Source organism: Phascolarctos cinereus, unplaced genomic scaffold (assembly GCF_003287225.1).
Source record: "Phascolarctos cinereus isolate Bilbo 61053 unplaced genomic scaffold, phaCin_HiC Scaffold_1;HRSCAF=81, whole genome shotgun sequence".
In the NCBI taxonomy this organism is placed as follows: Eukaryota; Metazoa; Chordata; class Mammalia; order Diprotodontia; family Phascolarctidae; genus Phascolarctos; species Phascolarctos cinereus.
This window is the reverse complement of record NW_027555514.1, coordinates 220,703,659-220,724,515: the sequence shown is the minus strand read 5'-3', so window position 1 is coordinate 220,724,515 and position 20,857 is coordinate 220,703,659. Positions and strand designations below refer to the sequence as shown.

At 41.5% G+C, this 20,857-nt stretch overlaps 1 protein-coding gene across 1 annotated transcript; it reads left to right on the top strand.

Moving 5' to 3' along the window:
- The first annotated feature begins 8,413 nt into the window (after positions 1-8,413).
- On the top strand, positions 8,414-19,870 carry RDH16 (retinol dehydrogenase 16). The gene is given in 6 exon segments (XM_020990080.2): positions 8,414-8,979; positions 9,378-9,692; positions 16,095-16,160; positions 16,163-16,352; positions 16,976-17,139; positions 18,673-19,870. Coding segments are annotated over 5 exon segments (951 nt in total). The 5' UTR covers positions 8,414-8,979; positions 9,378-9,379; the 3' UTR covers positions 18,891-19,870.
- The last annotated feature ends 987 nt before the right edge of the window (positions 19,871-20,857 follow it).

Genomic DNA, 20,857 nt, shown 5'->3' with positions numbered 1-20,857 from the left:
CTTGCTTTTTTCTACATACTAAATTCTCCTGCCCTTTATTTTATCTTTGTGTGTATCTCTCATTTTTATAATATTTCTTGAAAGCAGCATATTGTTGAATTCAAATTTTAATCTGCTATCCATTTCCATTTTATGGGTAAATTCATCCCATTCATATTCTAAGCTACAATTACTTGTTGTGTATTTTCCTTCTTCCTATTTTTCCTCACTATCTTTCTCACCCTATTTACTTTATCCCTCCTCACTCCTCTGCTTTACTTCTGCCTGCCACTTTGCCCTCTTATTCATTAATCAACTTACCCCTCTAAGAGTCCCTGCCTTATCTTCTCCCCCCAACCTATCCCCTTGCCCTCTTATTTCTTTCTGAATTTAGAAGACTTTTGTACCCTTTTAGATATATATGTTGTTCCCTCTTTAAACTATTCTCAATGAGAATAAGGTTCTAGCACTACCCACCCTCTACTTCTTCTAACTTTTACTAACTTCTTCTGCATCAGTTTTTCCTTTCATGCCTCATTTGTATGAGATAATTACTCCTTGTTATCTCTCCCTACACTGTTTTATTTTTTTTAGGATCACTGCACTATATTCAGCTCAGTCCATGCCCTTTCTTTCAAGCTACCTAAATAATGATGACAATCAAAGACTACTGCTAATATTTTCATATATATGAAGTAAACAATTTGACCTTGTTGAATCCCTTATAATTGGTCTCTAATGTTTACCTTATATTTCTCCTGGATATTATATGTCAAGTTTTTCCTTAATTGTATGTCAAATTTTCCCTTAAGTTCTGGGGGTTTTGTCACCAAAAAAGTCTTTGAGTTTGTTAAATGTCTAATTTGTTTTTCCGTTCAGGATTATACTTAACTTTGCTGGGTAAGTTACCCTTGGTTGTAACTTTGCTCTTTTGCTCTACAAAATACAGTATTCTAAGACCTATGGTCCTTTAACATAGTGGCTGCTAGGTCTTGTGTTATCCTTATTGTAGCTCCATGATATTTAAAATTTTTCCCCTTGTTGCTTCCAATATTTTCTCCTTAACCTGGGAGCTTTGAAATTTGGCTGTGATATTCCTGTAAATTTTCTTCCTGGGATCTCTTTTAGGTGATGATTGGTGGATTTTTTTCTATTTCTACTTTGCTTTCTTGTTCTAGAACTTCAGGGCAATTTTCCTTGATAATTTCTTGTAATATTGTATCAATATTCTTTTTTTTATCATAATTTTCAGGTAGTCCAACTATTCTTATATTATTTCTCCTAGATCTGTTCTCCAAATTGGTTGTTTTTCTGATGAGACATTTCACTTTCTCTTCTATTTTTTCATTCTTGGTGTCTTAGAATGCCATTAGTTTTCCCTTTCCCAATTCTAGTTTTCAAGGAATTATTTTCTTCCTTAAGGTTTTGATTCTCTGTTTCCAGTTAGTTAAGTTTTCATAATTTTCTTGGATTGCTCTTTTTTTCCCCTAATTTTTCCTTGATCTCTCTCATTTTATTTTTAAAGTCCTTTTTAAGTTCTTCCTGTAACTCTTTTTGTGCTTGGAACCATTTGACGTTTCTCATTGAAAAAGAAGGGGCTTTTTTAGCTCCATTATCTTCCTCCAAATATCAACCCAGATCTTCTCTATCCCCATAGTAGCTGTCTATGGTTGGGTTCTCTCTCCTTTGCTTACTCATATTTATTTATTTTATTTTGTTTTTATTTTATTGGGGTTTTTTTTGTTAGGCAATGGGGTTAAGTGACTTGCCCAGGGTCACACAGCTGTAGTAAATGCTATGTTTTGGAGGCCGGATTTGAACTCAGGTCCTTCTAAATCCAGGGCCAGTGCTCTATCTGCTGAGCCACCTAGCTGCCCCTTTATTTTGTTTTTAGAAGCTATTAGGGTAATCAAGTTGTAGTCCCAAGAGGTATGGGGAATGATGCCCCGAGCCTGAAGTCCTTTTTACTGTTATTTTCTAAGCTCTGTCTTGGGGCCTAACCTTGGGCTCTCCTCTCGATTCCTAAGCCACACTGTACCGAAAATGAGCTTGCTCCCTCTGGTGGCTGCAAACTACAGTTGTTCTCTCTGCCCCAGAACTGAAACTAGGGACTCTGCTCTCTTGCAAGTGCCCACAGCCAACAGGGTCCCTGCCCCTCTACCACCACCAGTTTTCAAAATTTTCAAAAGGAACTTTTATGGAGAAACACAATAACAACAATAGTAATGATAATAGTGACATTTTGTGGCACTTTAAGGTTTTCATCTCCTTGTCTATTCATACATATTCTTCAAAACGTCTTTTATGCCACTTGGTGCCCATAAATCACAACTGGTCATATTCCCACTTAACCCCACCTTGTATATCTCCATTGCCCTTTGGTCCCTTGAAGTTTTGATCCTCTGAGATCATGGCATCCCTTGATTTGAAGCCATATGGCACCTATAGAAAAATATGTGTTCTTATAAAGATGGGCTTTTTCATCAACAATCAGCTTGAAATTATTAAAAACTTGAGTAAAGCATAGAAATGGACGAGTTTACAGAGTTCAGGTTTCTGTTTCTAATTTAATAAATGCCTGCCTTCAGATGGGCTTGGAAGATGGGGGTGGATCTTTACCATCTCTTCAATCCTGTCCCAGACTCCTTTTCTTTTAGATTTCCCACACACATTGAAACAGCCCACAGAGAACCTATTCCCTACGTGTGGTTAGGGTTAAGCATTTGGTGGGAAGGGAGTCAAGCCTTCCTTCCCTATTAAGGGATAATGTTAAAAAGAGCAACTTGAACCTAGAAATTATTTCCTCTAGACTAACAACATTTAGGAGGGTGTTGATACACCTATAGAATTCTAGCCCAGTACCTTCTCTCTCTGAGGAGAACAGAGTGGTCAGCCTTATGGCTCCAGTCTCCTGCTCCCTTCCTGGAAGAAATCAAAGTCTTCCTTGGAGAAGGGATGGTGGAGAAGATTCTCTAGGGCTATCAATTCATTCTTCTTTGCAAGCCAAGTCTAGATAGATCAATGTAGACTCATGTGGATAACACATACTCCCTTCACTGACTATATACTCTACTCTACCACCCTTACCCCGGGAGTCATCTTTTATTAGTGTAACTCCCTCTTTGGGTTCATTCCACCAACCTGAACTCTCAAGGACTGTTTGGGCCCCAAGAGGGGTAACTGCCACTTCAGGTTGGGGGGAGGGAGTTACTCTGTGGACAGCTACCCCCAAAATTAACTCATGAATTATTAACTCTTGAGTCCCCCACCCCTTTGTTCTCTATTAAATGATTAGCTAGTAACCTCATTTAGAGTTTTTTGTTTGTTTATTTTAGCAACTCAAAAAGCCACTCAAAAAGACCAATAATCAATCAATAATCAATAAACATTTATTATGCACTTGCTGTTTATCAGGCACTGTGCAAAGCAGTAGTTACAAAATAATACCCCGACCCCAAGCCATGGGGGCACACTCTGCCACAAATAACACTCAGAGTTCATGAGTGTGCTCACAAACTTACAGACAGTAATGAGTCATGTGGCAGAATGCATGTGGCAATGGGGTGCCTCCCAACTCCTGGCCCTTGGAAGTCCTTTTCTCCTTTTGTGGAGCCCCTTTGCAATTCCTTCCCCCTTCCCCCCCCCCTTAGCACTCTGCTTCACTACAAGGATTGGAGTTCTTTTATAGTCCTTAAGTGGCCTACTCTTCACCACAAAGGATCACTCTCCCTGAAGCCATCTGTCTCCCCAGGGTCGATCAGTTCTTACCTCTGCCTCTTCCACTCTAGTGGCAGCATGGAGAGACCACTAGATGGTGAAGTGGGTAGAGTGCTGGGCCTAGAGTCAGAAAGACCTGAGTTTGAATCCAGCCTCAGACACTTACTGGCAGTGTAACCCTGGGTAAATCACTTCACTTCTGTCTTGCCTCAGTTTCCTCATCTGTAAAATAAGGATTATAACAGTATCCACCTCTTAGGATTATTGTGAGGATCAAAGTGTTTAGCACAGTGCTGGCATGTAATACTCTTTATATAAATGCTCACTACTACTGCTGCTGCTGCTGCTTCTGATGCTGCTACTACCACCACCACTACCACTACTACCACTAGTACCACAACTACTACTACTACTACTACTTCTACTACTAGTGGAGCACTACCAATCCAGTGGATACCATCATCAATGCCACAGCTACAGACAAGACCTTTTGATCTTTATAAGGTTGCTGCCTGGACAGTAACAAGCACAAAGAGACAAAGGAGGCCAGATTCACACAGCTGCCATGGCAGGGTCAGTAGGGGTAGGGGGCACAGGACAGCTGCTTTTCCATCTCTTAGCTCTGGAAAGCATCTCAGAGTGGCCCTGACTCTATCAAAGCTGAAAGGAAAAGAGAGCAGTAAAGGATCGGGTTGCCTTTTTTGGTATATTCACTCAATTCTGATTTCAGAAGCTTTCTTATCACGCAGTATAAGCCCCTGCCTCACACATGACCAGAAGACAGCATAATCTGGATGAAAATTCAAGAAAGGAGACTGAGAAAGAGTAGTCTGACAGGTAGGAGGAGAGAGGGTAGAGTGTTATGGAAACCTAGAGAGAAGAGAATATCAGTAATGTCAAAGCCTGCAGAGAGGACAAGGAGAATGAGGATTAGAAAAAATTTGGCAATTAAGAAATCGTTGGTAGCTTTGGAGAGGGCATTTTCTGTTGAATGACGAGGTTGGAAGCTAGGCAGTAGAGTGAAGGAGTGAAAGGGAAGGAAGTTTGGGGGTTAAAATTCACTCAGTTCCTTCTTGGACTACTTTCTCATAAGACTTCTTCTTATGATCAATATCTTACCATGAATTTCAAAAGAGAAGACTTGGTGTGGGTTCATGGAGCCAGTCACTTCAGGTGGGGAGTCAATGATGTTATAAACCAGATTGAGTTTGGTTATCACCCTTATTCCATTTCCAAGGAAGGTTTTAGATTTTATTCTTCCCACTTTCTTAAAGGGAAAGGTCTGGAACTGGCCTTAGGTTAGAGAAAAATAGTGCTTAATATTTCTAGAGAAACTAAAAAGAGAATTTTTTAATATGCTTTGTCATATCCTTGGGGAGAGTGGTCACAGATTTAGAATACATTAGTCATGAGGCACATATGTAGGGAATACGTGTAGGGAAGGCATTCACTTCTCTGACACTGCAGTGCCTCAGTGTCATTTCTTTACTCATGAGGTTTGAGAGTTAGAGGGAAAAGCATAACCTTTTTTTTTCTTAAGCAGAGACTGAAGGTGGGAACCACAACTCAGAAAGCTCTGAGAGATACAGACACAGACAGAGACAGAGAAAGAACATTTTTTAAAGTTAGTAATCTCCCACAGTGCATATGCAGAACACATGCCTATAGATGCATAGCTCTGAAATTTTTCCTTTTGAATCCAATATGGGGAAACTGAATAATGGCAACTTGGTGTAATTTACCTGAGGGTATCTTTTGATACTATATACTGTGGCAGTTTCGGCTTCTAGCCTTGCCCTTGGTGCTCAAAGACCTTTTATTCCTATATTCTTAAGAACTGATGCTCAGACCCGGACGTACTACCGCTTATAGTGGACCACCTTTCACCTCCAAACACCACAATCAAACTCATTGTTTATTATGATACAGTAACATCTCATTACATTAATTACCACAATTTTCAACCATTAACAAATCTCATCTCCTCAGCACCCTCTGCCCCTAGAACCCCTCCCTCATTCTGATTGGAGAGAGTTCCTCCCCAGTCCTCCACTATTTAAGAAAGGTTTTCAGGGAATTCACCTCATTATTTCCTACCCCGATGCTTTCCTTGGACTTCACAATCTTCAGAAATTCATCATTCTGCAAGATGATATCATCTCTGATTGATCATTTTCTTCCCTGGTTACAGGTCTTCTTTATGTCCTTGTAATAGGAAATTTCCCTTCCCAACACTTAGTACAGTGCCTGACACATAGTGAGTGCTTATAAATGTTTGATAACAGTAATAATAATGGCTAACATTTATATAGCACTTGCTATGTGCCAGGCTCTGTGCTATGCACTTTACAGTTATCTCATTTAATTCTCACAATAACCCTGGGAGGTAGTTGCTATTATTATCCCCATTTTACAGATAGGGAAATGAGGCAAATAGAGGGCAAGTGGCTTGCCCAGGGTTACATAGTAATGAGTGCCTGAGGCTGGATTTGAATTAAAATCTTCCTGACTCCAGGCCCAGCACTCTACACTGTGCCAGCTAATTGCTTGTTTATTGAATATCATGCAGTAAGAAATGGGGAAATAGGTGATTTCAAAGAGACTTGTGTGAACAGTTAAGAGTGTTAACAGGCAGAAACAGGAGAGCAATTTCTATTATAACATCAATATTATGAAAACAACCAAATTTTAAAAACCTTTATAAACTGATAAAGAATGAAATAAGCTGAATTGGAGTAGCAAACAAGATCCCAGACAAATCGAAAGCAAAAAGAGACCTAATTAAAAGGGATAATCCTCTTTAAATTCTTAATGGAAGGGAAACTACATTTTACTAAAAAGCATCATAGACAATGAAGTAATATAAAAAAATTTTACAGTAAGTTTCTCTGATGAAGACCTCATTTCTCAAATATATACTGAGTATAAAACTGAATCAAATTTATAAAAATAAGAGCCATTCCCCAATTTATAAATAGTTAAAGGATATGAACAAGCAGTTTTCAGAAGAGGAAATCAAAGCTACATATAGTCATATGGAAAAAATACTCTATATGTGACCCTGGGCAAGTCACTTAACCCCAATTGCCTAAAATAAAATAAAATAAAATAAAAAATACTCTAAATCACTATTGATTAGAGAAATGCAAATTAAAACAACTCTGAGGTACCACCTCACACTTATCAAAATAACAAATGCTGGAGGGGATGAAGGGAAAATAGGTACACTGATGAATTGTTAGTGGAGTAGTGAACTGGTTTAAACATTCTGAGAAACCACTTGGAGCTAGGATCAAAGGCTGTGAAACTATGGCCTTTGACCCAACAATACCACTACTAGGTCTGTATCCCAAAGAGATCAAAGGAAAAGGGAAAGGACCTCTACATACAAAATATTTATAGCAGCTCTTTTTGTGGTGGCAAAGAATTGGAAATCGAGGGGGATGCTCATCAGTTGGGGAAAGACTGAACAAGTTGTGATATGTGATTGTGATGAAGTACTATTGTGCTTTAGGAAATGCTTTGGGTGGTTTCAGAAAAACATGGCAAGACTTTTGTGAACTTATGCAGAGTGAAGTGAGAAGGAGATCATTATGCCCAGTAACAGCAACATCGTGATGATGATCAATTGTGAAAGACTTGGTTACTCTGATCACTACAATGATCCAAGACAATTCCAAAAGACTCATGATGAAAAAAATGCTGTCCACCTCCAGAGAGAGAACTGATGAGCTCTGAGTGCAAATTGAAGTATAATTTTCTTGCTTTTTTTTTTTTTTTGCAATATGGCTAATAATAAAAATGCATTTTGCATGATTTCATATGTATAAGTGATACCATATTACTTGCTTTCTCAGTGGGTGGGAGAGGAAATGGAAGGGAGGGAAAGAATTTGAAACTCGAAATTTAAAAAGAAAAGAATTAAAATAAATAATAAAAATGTTTAAAGTTGGTTATTACATGTAATTGGAAAAAATAAAATATATCATTTTTCACTTAAAAAAATAACTTCTGCACCCCCAGCCTACTTCCCGTCAGCCAACTCAAAATTTGGAGTTTTGCAAGAGTTCCTGTTTCTCTCGAATGAAGAACTTACTACCCACCCCCCCACACACAATCTTTGAAACCTCTTCCCCCACCATTGTAACTATTGAATTCCCTTTCCCCACCCCTCTATCCAAAGTTCAAGGCAATGATCAGGTAACTGTCCCAGGAAGGAGGGAGGGGCCTCAGCTCTTCTGGGTGGATCTGAAGTTCAGACAACTGCAGATACAGAGCAGGACACTTTAAGTCAGGTATTGTTTCTTTCCTGGGGCTGTCAGGGCAGTTAATTAGCCTGTGCCTTCCTATCCTTGATCCCCACTTCTCTCCTCTGGTCATTCTTCAGCCTGAGGAGGGAGGAACCTAGGACTTTGATCTGGAACAAAAAGACCTTTCTCTCTTAGCCTCCATCTTTCACACAGTACAGCTCTAGAGGACTGAGTGAGAAGGATTGGTAGCCAAAGCTGAGGCTACTGCTGAGTACCTTCTCCCTATATGCCCGACAAATGCTTCATCTTCTCAGCCCGTCGAGAAATAGGAAGGGGCGCTGTTATCTTCTAATACTTTTTTTTAACCAATTTCGTATCCCCTTTTTTTTAGCAACAACGATAGCAACTGTTTCTATCTGAATCTGAACGAATATAAGAGGAGAATGAGAAAAATAGCAGGAGCAGTAACAGCAGCACCTGGGGTCGTTTTATATAGCACTTTAACATCTGCAAGAAACTTGTCCTCAGAGGAATCCAGAAAAGCTCCCCTCCTCACTCTCACATCCTTTTTTCCCTTCCCTTTTCCTTTTCCATCCCCCTCTCCCAGAAGTTTTGATGGACTAAAAGAAGAAGAATTGTTGAGGGGTGGTATTATGGAGAGTTTAAGGGGACTGAGTTAATTGGGAAGGGGTGAATCATAGGATCCTAGTCTTTAGAGTGAGAAGGAACCTCAGAATTAGACCAGTGCATTGATTTTATACATAAGGAAGCCAAGAACCTGATATTGGTGAAGATCAACGCCCTCTGATTTGAATTGGCACTGTTCCACCAGCCTACAGGAAGACAGTGCCCAAAGGGTAAAGGGCAATCGGTTCATCTTTATATTTTTGCCCTGGGTCTAGGTGAGGGATATTTATCCCCTGCCACTGAAAATTCAGGTGATATTTAACCAAGATTTATCAAGCCTCAGAGTACTAGAGATTCAAAGTTGAGAAATATAGTCCCTTCCCTGAAGAAATTTTCAAACTAACAGGTAAGGATATTTACACAGAAAGTCTGGTGTATATTGCAATGCATACATTAGGTTATGTCGTAGGGATGAATTTCAGGGATGTGTGGGTCTAGGACAACTGTTTCCCAATAATGTTTTTGGTCAACAGAGATTCCTGTGTGTGGACAGAGGGAAGAGTGGAATTTTCTATTAGTCTCTGGGTGACATTAAAGAGTCATGGCTTTGAGCAGTGGTAGCATGTCAAAGAAGAGAAAATCAGGTCACACACTGACACGGTATTACCAACCGTGCCAGCTTCGTAATTTGTAGAAACATTAGTATCTCATGCCAAGGAACACAATGAAAGCCACTCAGAGGGATAAATGTCAGACTGTTTCACTGACCCTGTCCTACTCTTTTCTGCTTTCTGTCTGTTATAGACATGTGGCTCTACCTGGCCTGCCTCATTGGCCTTTACCACCTCTTTCGCTGGTATCAGGAGAGGCAGGTGGTGAGTAACCTTGGAGACAAATATGTTTTTATCACTGGCTGTGACTCTGGATTTGGGAACCTGCTGGCCAAGCAGCTGGACCTTCGAGGTATGAGGGTGCTGGCAGCCTGTCTGACAGAGAAAGGGGCCGAGCAGCTGAGGCGTGGGACTTCAGACAGAGTAGAGACAGTGATCCTGGATGTAACCAAAACTGAGAACATCACCGCAGCTGCCCAGTGGGTGAAGGAACGTGTGGGAAATAAAGGTATAATCCAGATTTCTTCATTCAGTTTGTTTCTGGGGAGAAATTCAGTTTGACATTTGTAAAGCACCTACTATGTACAAAGTACTGTACTAGGTAAAATAAGGTTGTTTTTTCTTTTAATGAACTTTTACAGTGTCATATGGAGATTATATGTACTCAGATAATTTATAATATAAAGGACAGTAAGATAGTTCAAAGGAGAGAATCAAAATCTCTATGGGAAATTTTTAAGAGGCTGCAATCATTTTTAGCTAGGGTAGCCACATGAGTCTTCATAGAGAAGGAAAGATTTCAACAGGCAGATGTGGGGAAGGAGGGAGTCCATTTCAGGTATGGATGGGGGAGCAGTGGTGTGAGTTGAGCAGATGAATGGAAATGGTAGGGTGAGAATGGAGACTCTCGGTGGTCAAGATGAGCAGAAGAGTTGAGCAGAAATGTGAGAGACAAGACTGTGTAGAAGTTTGAATGCCAGGATTAGCAGTTTATAATTATTCTGTAGGCAATGGGGAGCCACTGAAGATTTTTAATCAGAGGAGTAAGATGTTGCTTTGGGAAGGGAAAGCTCGAAGGGAGGCTTCTTTTGAGGCTATTTTTTGATAGTTCACGTAAAAAAGGATATGTTTTTGAGCTAGACGTGGTAGCAGAGGAAAGGAGGAAACATATCCAAGAGATAGACCCTATTCAGATTACTAGGATGATTTCCAGTATGTTCTAGATTTTCACTTTACTTTCTGTATTAATTCACTTCTAGAAGTTGGAAAGTACAGAAAATTCAAGTTACTCCTGAATTTGGGCAGTGGTAGCAAGTCAAAGAACAGAAAACCAGGTCACATTAAGCCAGCTCTTGAACTGATAGTATCTTATGTAAATTTGCCATCTGGCAAATGCTTGAGTGCCTACTGTTTAATCTTAACTTGGGCCTGTTTTTTTTGAACCTAGCGCTTAGAAGCTTGCATTTACACTGATGGTTTATCTTTTCTGATACTCCACTCCTGTGGAAAATTATTCTTCTGTCACAAGTGTACCTCTCAACACCTTACAATCTAATGGGAGAGTCAACAGATATGTACGAATATGTAAAGCAAACAAATATGGACAAACTTCCTTCAAGGATTCCTTCCCTGACCAATCTTATGTAGTTCCTTTCCCTGGTCATTCCCCTCCCCCTGCCCCCCTCCCTCCTCGTAAACTGTCCCTTCCATATCAAATATTGGATGAATGACATGCACTTCTGTACCCCAGCTTCCTCCCTTCCAGACAACTCAGAATGGGGGGGGAGGTGTGGGGTAGGGGACAGGGAAGGCAATTAACACAACTACTGTCTTCCATCAGTAAGCCTTTACATGCATCTCAACAACAATAACCTTCATCAGGAGATGGGTAGCATGTTTCATTATTAGTCCTCTGGAATCATGGCTGGTCATTGAACTGATCTGAGTTCCCAAGTCTTTCAAGGCTGTTTGTCATTATAATATTGTTGTCACAGTTACAAACTTGTTCTTCTGGTTCTGCTCACTTCACTGTGTGTGAGTTCATACAAGTCTTTTGAGGTTTGTCTGAAACCATTTTTTTTGTCATTTCCTACAGTACAATAGTATTCCATCACATGTACATACCATATAGCTTGTTATCCTTTTCCAATTGGTGGGTGCCCCTTCAGATTCAATTATTTTCTGTCTCAGAAAAAAAAGCTGCTATAAATATAATTTTTTAATTCCTTAGAGTTTGTTTTGCTTAGGACTAATCTCTCTCTTAATCTACCTTCCCTCTAATTCCTCTTTCTCCTTCTCCCATTTCCCTGTTATTTCCCTGTTGGGTGAAGTCTATTTCTATGCCCAACTCTATGAGTGTGTGTGTATTCTTCCCTTCTTTGACCAGTTCAGATAAGAGGATGGTTTAAGTACATGTCTCCTTGTTTGTATAGACTTCTGCTTTTGTACCCTGATTATGTGTGGACTACAGTGGGGAGAGACAAGGCAAGGATACCATTGAGGAGGTCATTGCAATAGTATGGGTGAGATGAGGACTTGAGCTAAGATGGTGACTGTATAAGTAGAGAGAGAGAAGGAGTTGGAGGTCAGAAATGTTGTAAAGACAGAACTAGTTGTATATGTTGTTGTTATTTGTCCTTCATTCTCAAAAAGGACTATGACATCAGGGAGGTGATGCCATGACATGCAAGTGAATTGGATTTAAGTGAGGGAGGGCTGTGCAAGGTCACTAGCCTCACTTTCTCCTCCTGAGCCATCTGGGACCAGTGGCAACATATAGATCAGAATGACTGGAGATGGCCCTGGATGTAGTAGGAGATCTTGGCCTTTTCAATCTAAGGTCTTTAACAGGTCTCAGTTTGACTGAGGCAAGGCCCATTCTGTGATTAAGACTAGATAAGAAATGAGGCAGAGAATGGCCTTTCTTACCTAGTCTTACCTAGTCAAGTCCTTCAGGGTTTCCGCAAAATACAAACAATTGCTATTTACATTCACTCTGAGCCAATCAGGGCCCAAACAATGACCAAGTGGGGTTTGGCCTGGGGCCTATTGTTGGCCAATTAATGAGAGCCAGAGTGATTTGGGTTTAAGGCATGGTCCTTAAGAAAAAATATGTGCCCAGGCAGCTAGGTGGTACAGTGAATAGAGCACCGGACTTGAAGTCAGGAGGACCCGAGTTCAAATTTGGCCTCAGACCAAACACTTGACACTTAGTAGCTGTGTGCCCCTGGGCAAGTCACTTAACCCCAATTGCCTAAAAGAAGAAAAAGAAAAAATATGTGCAATGAAGAGAGTGAATAGTCCAAGATGATGAGGAAGTTATCTCAAAATGGGGGAAAGTTCAGAAGAGGGGCAGGTTTGGAGGAAAGGAGTTTTGTTTTGGACAAAATGAGTTTGAGATTCCTCTGGGATATCCAATTTATTGAATATTAATAGTATATTTTTAGGCACAAGGCTGCCAGAACAATTTTTTGTTAGTTTGTTATTATTCTAAATTTAAACATTGTCTGTGTGAGAAAGAGAGAGAGAGAGAGAGAGAGAGAGAGAGAGAGAGAGAGAGAGAGAGAGAGAGAGAGAGAGAGAGAGAGAGAGAGATCTAAATTGACAGTCTCCCTCATGCCCTTGGACATGTCTCTAATACAAGATGTTTTCAAATGACATTTATAGGCATCTTGAACAAGAATAATTTCACAAGAAGATATAGTTTAATATTCTACTTCAGCTAATAAATAGTTATTTCATCTTTAAAGAATATCTTTGGCCTTATCATTATTAGGGGGTCATAGAAGGAGTCTAAGTAGACAAAAGACTTGGGAGTGGTTCTGTTGTGTTTTAATGATCTTAAGAAGAAGAATTTAAAGAGAGGCAAAGAAGAGTCCGCTGGTTAGGGGTGGGGGGACAGAAAGGAAGTTTGGGGAAAATCATCTCAAATAACATCTCATATAATCATCTCATGTAGGTAAGTAAATGAAAGTCAAGGAGGGAGAGGTAGTGGGAACAGGTCACCTTTGAACCTCCATTCATCTGAACTGGTCAAAGAAGGGAAGAATACACACGCACACACAGAATTGGGTACAAAAATATATTTTACTCAACAGAGAAATAAGAGGGAAAAGGGAGGAGGGGAGGGAGAGTAGATTAAGAGAGGGATTAGTCCTAAGCAAAACAAACTAAGAATTTTCAAAAAGATTTAGAGCAGCTCTTTTTAAGGCAGCAAAGAATTGTAATCTGAAGGGTACCCACCAGATGGGGAGGCGCTGAGCAAGTCACGGCATGTGAATGTGATGGAATACTGTTGTGCTGTAAGAAAGGATGAAGTTGGATTACTTACTGATGAAGTTTCTTTCCTTCAAGTGAGTCTGGAAGGAGTTTAGACTGGAGAACTATTTATTTCTTAATACTTTCATTTGAATTTTTAAGAAGAGGGAGGGAAAGAAGAGGAGATGAGGGAGAAAAGAGATGAGAGAGAGAAAGAAAGGAAGAGAGGAGAGCCCAAGACAGAGTCTTGAGGTACAGTCACAATCAAGGAGAATGGCGTGGATGACGAATTAACAAAGGAAACAAAGTGTTCCTAAAACCCTAGGAGGAGAGACTGTGTAGTGGGAGGAAACAATGGTACTAGGTCAACAGTATCCAGTGATGCAGAGAAGACAAGCAGAATGAGGGCTGAGAAAAGACCAATGGCAATTAGAGATCGCTGGTAGCTTTGGAGAGAGAAATTTCAGCTGAGTGATAGGGTACGAATCTAACTCGCAAAGGGTTGAGTAGTGATTGAGAGCAAAAGTGGAGTCCATGAGTATAGACATCTTTTTCTAGGAGTTTGGATGAGAAAAGGAGAGATATATAGTCAAGGAGTGTGTTTGTGTGTGTGTATGTGTGTGTGTGTATGTGTTTGTGTGTGTGTGTGTTTTAAAGGATGGAAGAGACTTGCACATGTCTGAAAGTAGTTTGAGAGGTTGAAGATTAGAGAAAGAGAAGTCCTAACCCTTTATTTTACAGATGAGGAAAAAGAGACCTAGAGATTTCAAGTGACTTACCCAAGGTCACACAGCTAGAAAGTGTCAGAGATGGGATTGGAACACAACTCTCCTAAGTCTTGAGTTGAGACTTTCTGTACTCTGTCACATGGCCTCTCTTTCTATTGTGTCATATTTAGAGGATCCTGTCTGTGTGGGGCAGGAGAGAGGAGGGCACCTAATGCTTTTTTGTTAAATAATTATGTATTTGTTCTAAAAAAGTTTTATTGAAACCTCTTTTTTAATGCCAGTCATTTCCCAATATAGCACCCCACAAGGATAGAGCCCTCCCTTTTTAAAAAAAGTTAATTTAATTTTTAATTTATGTAATAAAACAAGCATTTCTATGACATAGTACATTAAAAATACGATTGCACATGAAACTGCAAATCTGCTATTCACAACTTGCTATTCCTTTCAAATATACAACAAAATTATGATATAAATTTCTTTTATTTCCTTTTTTCTTCCCTCCCCCCCACCCTAGAGATGACCAATATTAGACACAAATAGGTGTGTGTGTGTGTGTGTGTGTGTGTGTGTGTGTGTGTGTGTGTGTATAAAACTGTTCTATATATACTTCTATCTATTGGGTCTTTCTCTGGACTCAAATAGCATCTTTCTTCATATGTCCTTTATAGTTAATTTGGGTATTTGTAATAGTCAAAATAATTTATTCACTCAAAGTCATTCTTAAAACAATATTGCTCTTACTGTATACAATGTTCTCTTGGTTCTGCTCATTTTGCTCTTCATTATTTCTTGCAAGTCTTTCCATGTTTTTCTAAAATGATCAAGTTCATCATTTTTTTGCTTTTTGACGAGGCAATCAGAGTTAAGTGACTTGCCCAGGGTCACACAACTACTATCTGTGTCTGAGGTGGGATTTGAACTCAGGTCCTCCTGACTCCAAGGATGGAGCACTGTCCACTGCACCACCTAGCTGCCCCAAGTTCATCATTTCTTATAGCACAGTAGAGAACCCTGCCTTATAACAAAGACAACAAAAAATTAAGCAAAAGCAGCTGACGTAGCAACCACGTTAGACAGTACGAGTGACATTCGATATTCCTTCCTCTACCACCTCTCTACTGAGAGAAGGGAAGTGTAGTCCCTCATCTCTTCTCTGCAACTATATTGGTCATGAAGTACAATAAGTTTAGGAGGGCCTGGCCAGGCTAGGGAAGAGAGTTTAGAGGCACCCTAGGAAGTGAAAAGCCAGATTTATGTGTAAAACTAATTTGCTCACTAATCCCAATCAGTCCCTCTTACTTAACTCCCACATTTAAAAGTCTACCACCCTGGGGTTAGTGTTCTCCTTCAAACCTAACCCGAATGTGATCCACTTGTTTCTCTAGTCACTCCATGCCGGACCCATCTGTTTCTCTAACAAATGAAATCTGACCCTCAGTCAGGACCTCAATGTACTCAACTTTTTTATGGAGCCTCCCCTAGTTAACCCCTCCCCTTCATGACTTTGTGCTTGCTTCCGAATTTCCATAGTACTTCTGGGTAGATCCCATTCCATACTACCACATACTTTCCTCAGAACTATTTTCTGCGGAAGCATTTTTAAGAAGAGGCAACCGACCTGTCGTGTGACCATGGACAAGTCTGTATACTTCTCTGGGTCTCGATTTCCTTGTCTGCAAAATGAGGTGGTTACAGATGATGACTCCTAAGGATTCTTTCAGGCTTATGATTTCAAGTTTTGTCCTTCCTACCTACAATGTAAGCTCCTAGAACATGAGTGAACTGTTTCCTCCCACTAGGAGCCTAGAAAAATGCCAGTGATTGACTCAACAAATCTGAACGGAATTGAATTTGAATCAAGACAGTGACATACTTGCTAAAACCTCAGTAGAGCCCTACTTAGAACTTCCCACTCTTCCCAGGTCTCTGGGGCCTTGTAAATAATGCAGGCATCTCCTTGCCCTCTGCCCCCAATGAATGGCTGAACAAGAGGACTTCCTGAAAGTGATCAATGTGAACCTCATTGGACTGATTGAAGTGACACTGAGTCTGCTGTCCCTGGTGAAGAAGGCCAAGGGCAGGATCGTCAACGTCTCCAGTGTCATGGGCCGGGTGTCTCTCTTCGGTGGTGGCTACTGCATTTCTAAGTATGGTGTAGAGGCTTTCTCTGACAGTCTCAGGTAATGGGATCACCCTCGGGCCCTTTCTCCCACTTGTAACATTCATGAAGGATCTCACCACCTCCCAAGCTGGTGTTAACTGGTGCATGTGGCCTGTTGAGGTTACGGTTAACACTTCTTTATCACTTCCTCCTCCATACTCCCACCCCAAGCCCTTGTACCATCCCCTTCATCCTAGTTACCCTCCAGCTGCTTTCCCCTGCCTGTCACCATAAAAATGACGATAATGTTAATAATCATATTTTTATGCCTTTAAGATTTTCAAAGTACTTTCCTCATAACAGCCCTGTAAGGTAGGCATTACAAGTATTATTGCCCCCATTTTACAGATGATGCACTGAGGCTCTGAGAGGTTGTGACTGGCCCACGCTCACATTCCCCTTATACTAACTACCTCCTAGGGCTGTGGTGAGGAACCTAGAAAGATCATGTATGCCAAAGAGCCTGGAGCATACATGAGCTCTACAGGGCAGGGAAAGGGCATTATTATTGTTATATTCTCCCTTAACTTCTGCTCCATCCCATCCCTTCCTGTTCTGTACAAGGCTGTTCTTGATTGTCCAACTCCCAGCCTCTTCTTCCAGGCCCTGCTTCATCGTGCTTCTGTTCTGTCTTTACCATAGGCGGGAACTCTACCACTTTGGATTGAAGATTGCCGTGATTGAGCCTGGTTTCTTCAAGACCAACATCACCAACGAGGACCTTTTCTACCAGAGCTACCAAGAGTTGTGGGATCGAATGGACCCTGAAGTCAGGCGATGCTATGGCCAGAAGTTCTTGGAAGCCTGTGAGTCGTCCCCTCCCATGAACTCCCCTGGTCTAGTTGGAGGAGAGGCAGAGGGAGAGCTCTGATCCGAATCAGACATTACACTCCTCCACACCAGTAAGCCCCATGTATTCAGGGTCCAAAGGAACTGAGCCAGATGAATCCAGAAGAAATAAGACAGGGGGACCTAAATTAGGAATATCAGAGGCATCTTAGAAACCATGCAATCCAACCCCCATCAGTTTTACAGATGGGGAAATTGAGGCCCTAAGAGATTAGGTGACTCACCCAAGGTCACACCACTAATTAGGGACAGAGCGAGGATTAGAATATAGGACTCCTGACCTCTTGTATACCACACAGAACTGCCTCAATTAGTCAACAAGCATTTATTAAACACCTACTGTGTGCCAGGGACTATACTAAGGGGAGTAGAGAAGGGAATAAGCATTTACATAACACCTACTATTTACCAGCTCTGTACTAAGAAGTTTTTTGTTTTTACAAATATTTGATTCTCACAACAGCCCTGCAAGGTAATAGCTAATAGCTAACATGTATATATCATTTACCATGTGCCAGGCACTGTGCTAAGTACTTTATCATTATTATCTCATTTGATTCCTCACAACATGGCTGGGAGGTGGGTGCTATTGTAATTTTCATTTTACAATTGAGGAGACTGAGGCAAGCAGAGGTTAAGTAACTAGCCCAGGCTTGCATAGCTAGTAAGTGTATGAGACCAAGTTTGAACCCCTGACTTCCTGACTCTAGGCCAGGGGTGGGGAACCTGTAGCACTCTAGGTCCTCAAGTGCAGCCCCTTTGAATTCAGACTTCACAGAACGAATAAGTTTAGATTCGGTCAAAGGGCAGCACTTGAGGACCTAGAGGGCCATGTGAGACCTCCCGGCCACAGGTTCCCCACCCCTGCTCTAGGCCCATTTCTTTATCCACTATGCCACCAGCTGCCTCTGATGTAGCCAAGGATTAGACTGGGAACTCCTTAAGATCAGGGACTGTCTTTTACCATTCTTTGTATCCCCAGTACTTAGCACAGTATGCAGCATATATTAGGTGCTTAATAAATGTTTATTGACTGACTAAGCCCTGGGGCTACAAGGACAAAAACCTGAAACCAAACCCTCTGCTCTGGAGCTCCTTTCCTATTCTCTGGTTGCACAGAGGAGCTAAATATGAGACGCGTAGAATGTGTCTTGTAGGTGAATGGTCTTGTAGATAAATAGGCTGAATCCTGAGGGCCACACTTGAGGACCTAGAGGGCCTCATCTAGAGTCAAGACCGCAGGTTCCCCCACCCCTGGACTCTGGAGGATTCAGGGTTCATTTCTGAGCTTGGGTCGGGGAGGGGATGGACAGAGTCAAACAAGCGATGGTCTTAGGGGGTGACCTCTGCCAACCCAAAGAACTACTAGGCCTTTGCTACCTTACCCCAAAGGTCATGCTGCAGCAGAGGTAGGGGTAGGGCAGAGTGTGCGTGTTCGGTATGATGCAAGCAGAGTTAACCTTGTGCCCTTCATTACTCTACTCCTACAGTTATGCAGTCTACTCACGAAATACAGGATCACTGCCAGTCAGACCTCTCCTTGGTGACCAACTGTATGGAGCATGCCTTGACCTCTTGTCATCCACGTACCCGTTACTCACCCGGCTGGGATGCCACGTTGTTTTTTATTCCCATGTCCTATTTGCCCACTAGACTAGTAGATACCCTTTTTTTGTGGAAGTTTCCCAAACCTGCCTATACTATATGATGCCATGGGGAGAGGGAAGGAGTAGCAAATGATAAGGCAAGATAAAAAGCAGTTCATATAGTACAGAATTTGGTGTACAATGGAGACAGAACATAGAGCAGAGAAGGGGCCTGGAGAGAATCCAATCCCATAAACATTTCTTGGGCACCTATTATGTACAAGGTTCTGTGCTAGGCGCTGGTGGGAATCTGAAGACGACTAAGACCTTATTCCTACCTTCAGTAATAATAATAATAATAATAATAATAATAATAAAGTGGCATTTATATAGCACTGTAAGGTTTGCAAAATACAAACATTATCTCATTTGATCCTCACAACAAGCCTGGGAGGTAGATTCTATTATTATCCCCATTTTACAGATGAGGAAGCTGAGGTTAGGTGATTTGCCCAAGACCACACAACTAACAAAGCATCTGAGGCTGGATTTGAATTCAGGTCTTCCTGACTCAAAGCCCAGCACTTGATCCCCTAAGCCATCTAGCAGCCTTAGGGAGCTTAGTGGAATGAAAAGGTAAAGACACAAACCACCGTGAAATAAGGCAGAATGGTTGTCGTGGAATCACAGAGAAGGAGAAAGCCATGGATGTACCCAGAAGAGAAACCACAAGTTTCCAGAGAAGCTTTGGCCCAGCAGGCTGGGATGACCTATCTAGAACAGACCGATGCCTGCCTCTGTCAGTCCTTCCCATGAAGAAAGCGTTGTCTCTTTTTCCTTCTCTTTGTCCACTCTCTTCCTCGGGGACCTTATCTGCTTGGAGGGGCTGTTGTCATCTCTGTACAGCTGACTCACAGTCCTCAGTGACCAGCTCTAATCTCTCACATTGCCAATTCACGGGATGGTCCACTGGCATCTCAAATTCAGCATATCTAAAATGGAACGAATCACCTTGCTGCTCCCCGAAGCCAGATCTCTGAACTTCGTGTGGTGTCTTGCACGTAGTAGGTGCTTAATAAATGTTGAGTGATTGGCTGATTGATTGGAACTTCCCTATCTGTGACTGCACCACCACGACCACCACCACCACCCAGGTTCCAAGCTTCAGAATCAATTAGACATCTAGAACTGAGTGTCCCATGTTGTTTTGTTGTTCAGTTGTTTTTCAGTAGTGTCTGACTCTTTGTGACATAAATGTCAGAATTTATATTATTCTTTAAGGTTTGCAAAGCATTTTTTAACTGATATTATTTAGCCCATGGCTCAGGGACCCCTATAAACTTTAATTCAGACAGACTGGATTCATTCATGGGGGTTAGCCCCAGGCCCACCACCCCCACCTCCACCACCAAGAAAATGGTGATTCTGTCACCTTCCCCAAGCACTGAAGAGCTCATTCATATTCAGTCCAGGATTTCTTCTTCTGCTCCAGGGCTTCCCCAGTCCTGGCAGAGACTGGACCAGACCCAGGCCCCAACCACTGCCTGGAGATTTGAGCCTTGAGGGAAAACTTTGAACAGTCTAATCATCTGCCTCCCTTAATGGATATCTCTCCAACTACAGCAGGAGTAGGGAATCTGTGGCCTCAAGGCCACATGTGGCCCTCTAGATCCTCAAGTGCATCCCTTTAACTGACTCCAAACTTTACAGAAAGTAAAAGGGCCACCCTTGAGGACCTAGAGGGCCACATGTGGCCATGAGGTCCCAGGGTCCACACCCCTGAACCATAGATCCTCTTTCCGGACAGTCCAGTGACTCTAAATCCTTGGCTGCCTATGTACAAACCCTTTTCCCCATCTCCAATGATCTACTTCTTTATTCCCATCCTCCCTCTATTCTGTTCTCCCCCTCTCCTTCCACATTCATATAACATCCCACTCCAGACCTTCCTGGACCCTACTGAGTCCTCTGGGATCCCTGCTCCATAATTAGCAAACTTCCTTTCATTTTAAACCTGTTCCTTTCTCATTCCTTCTTATCTTATGGCAATCATTGAGACTTAGCCCCCTTCTGATGGCAATCCTTGCCC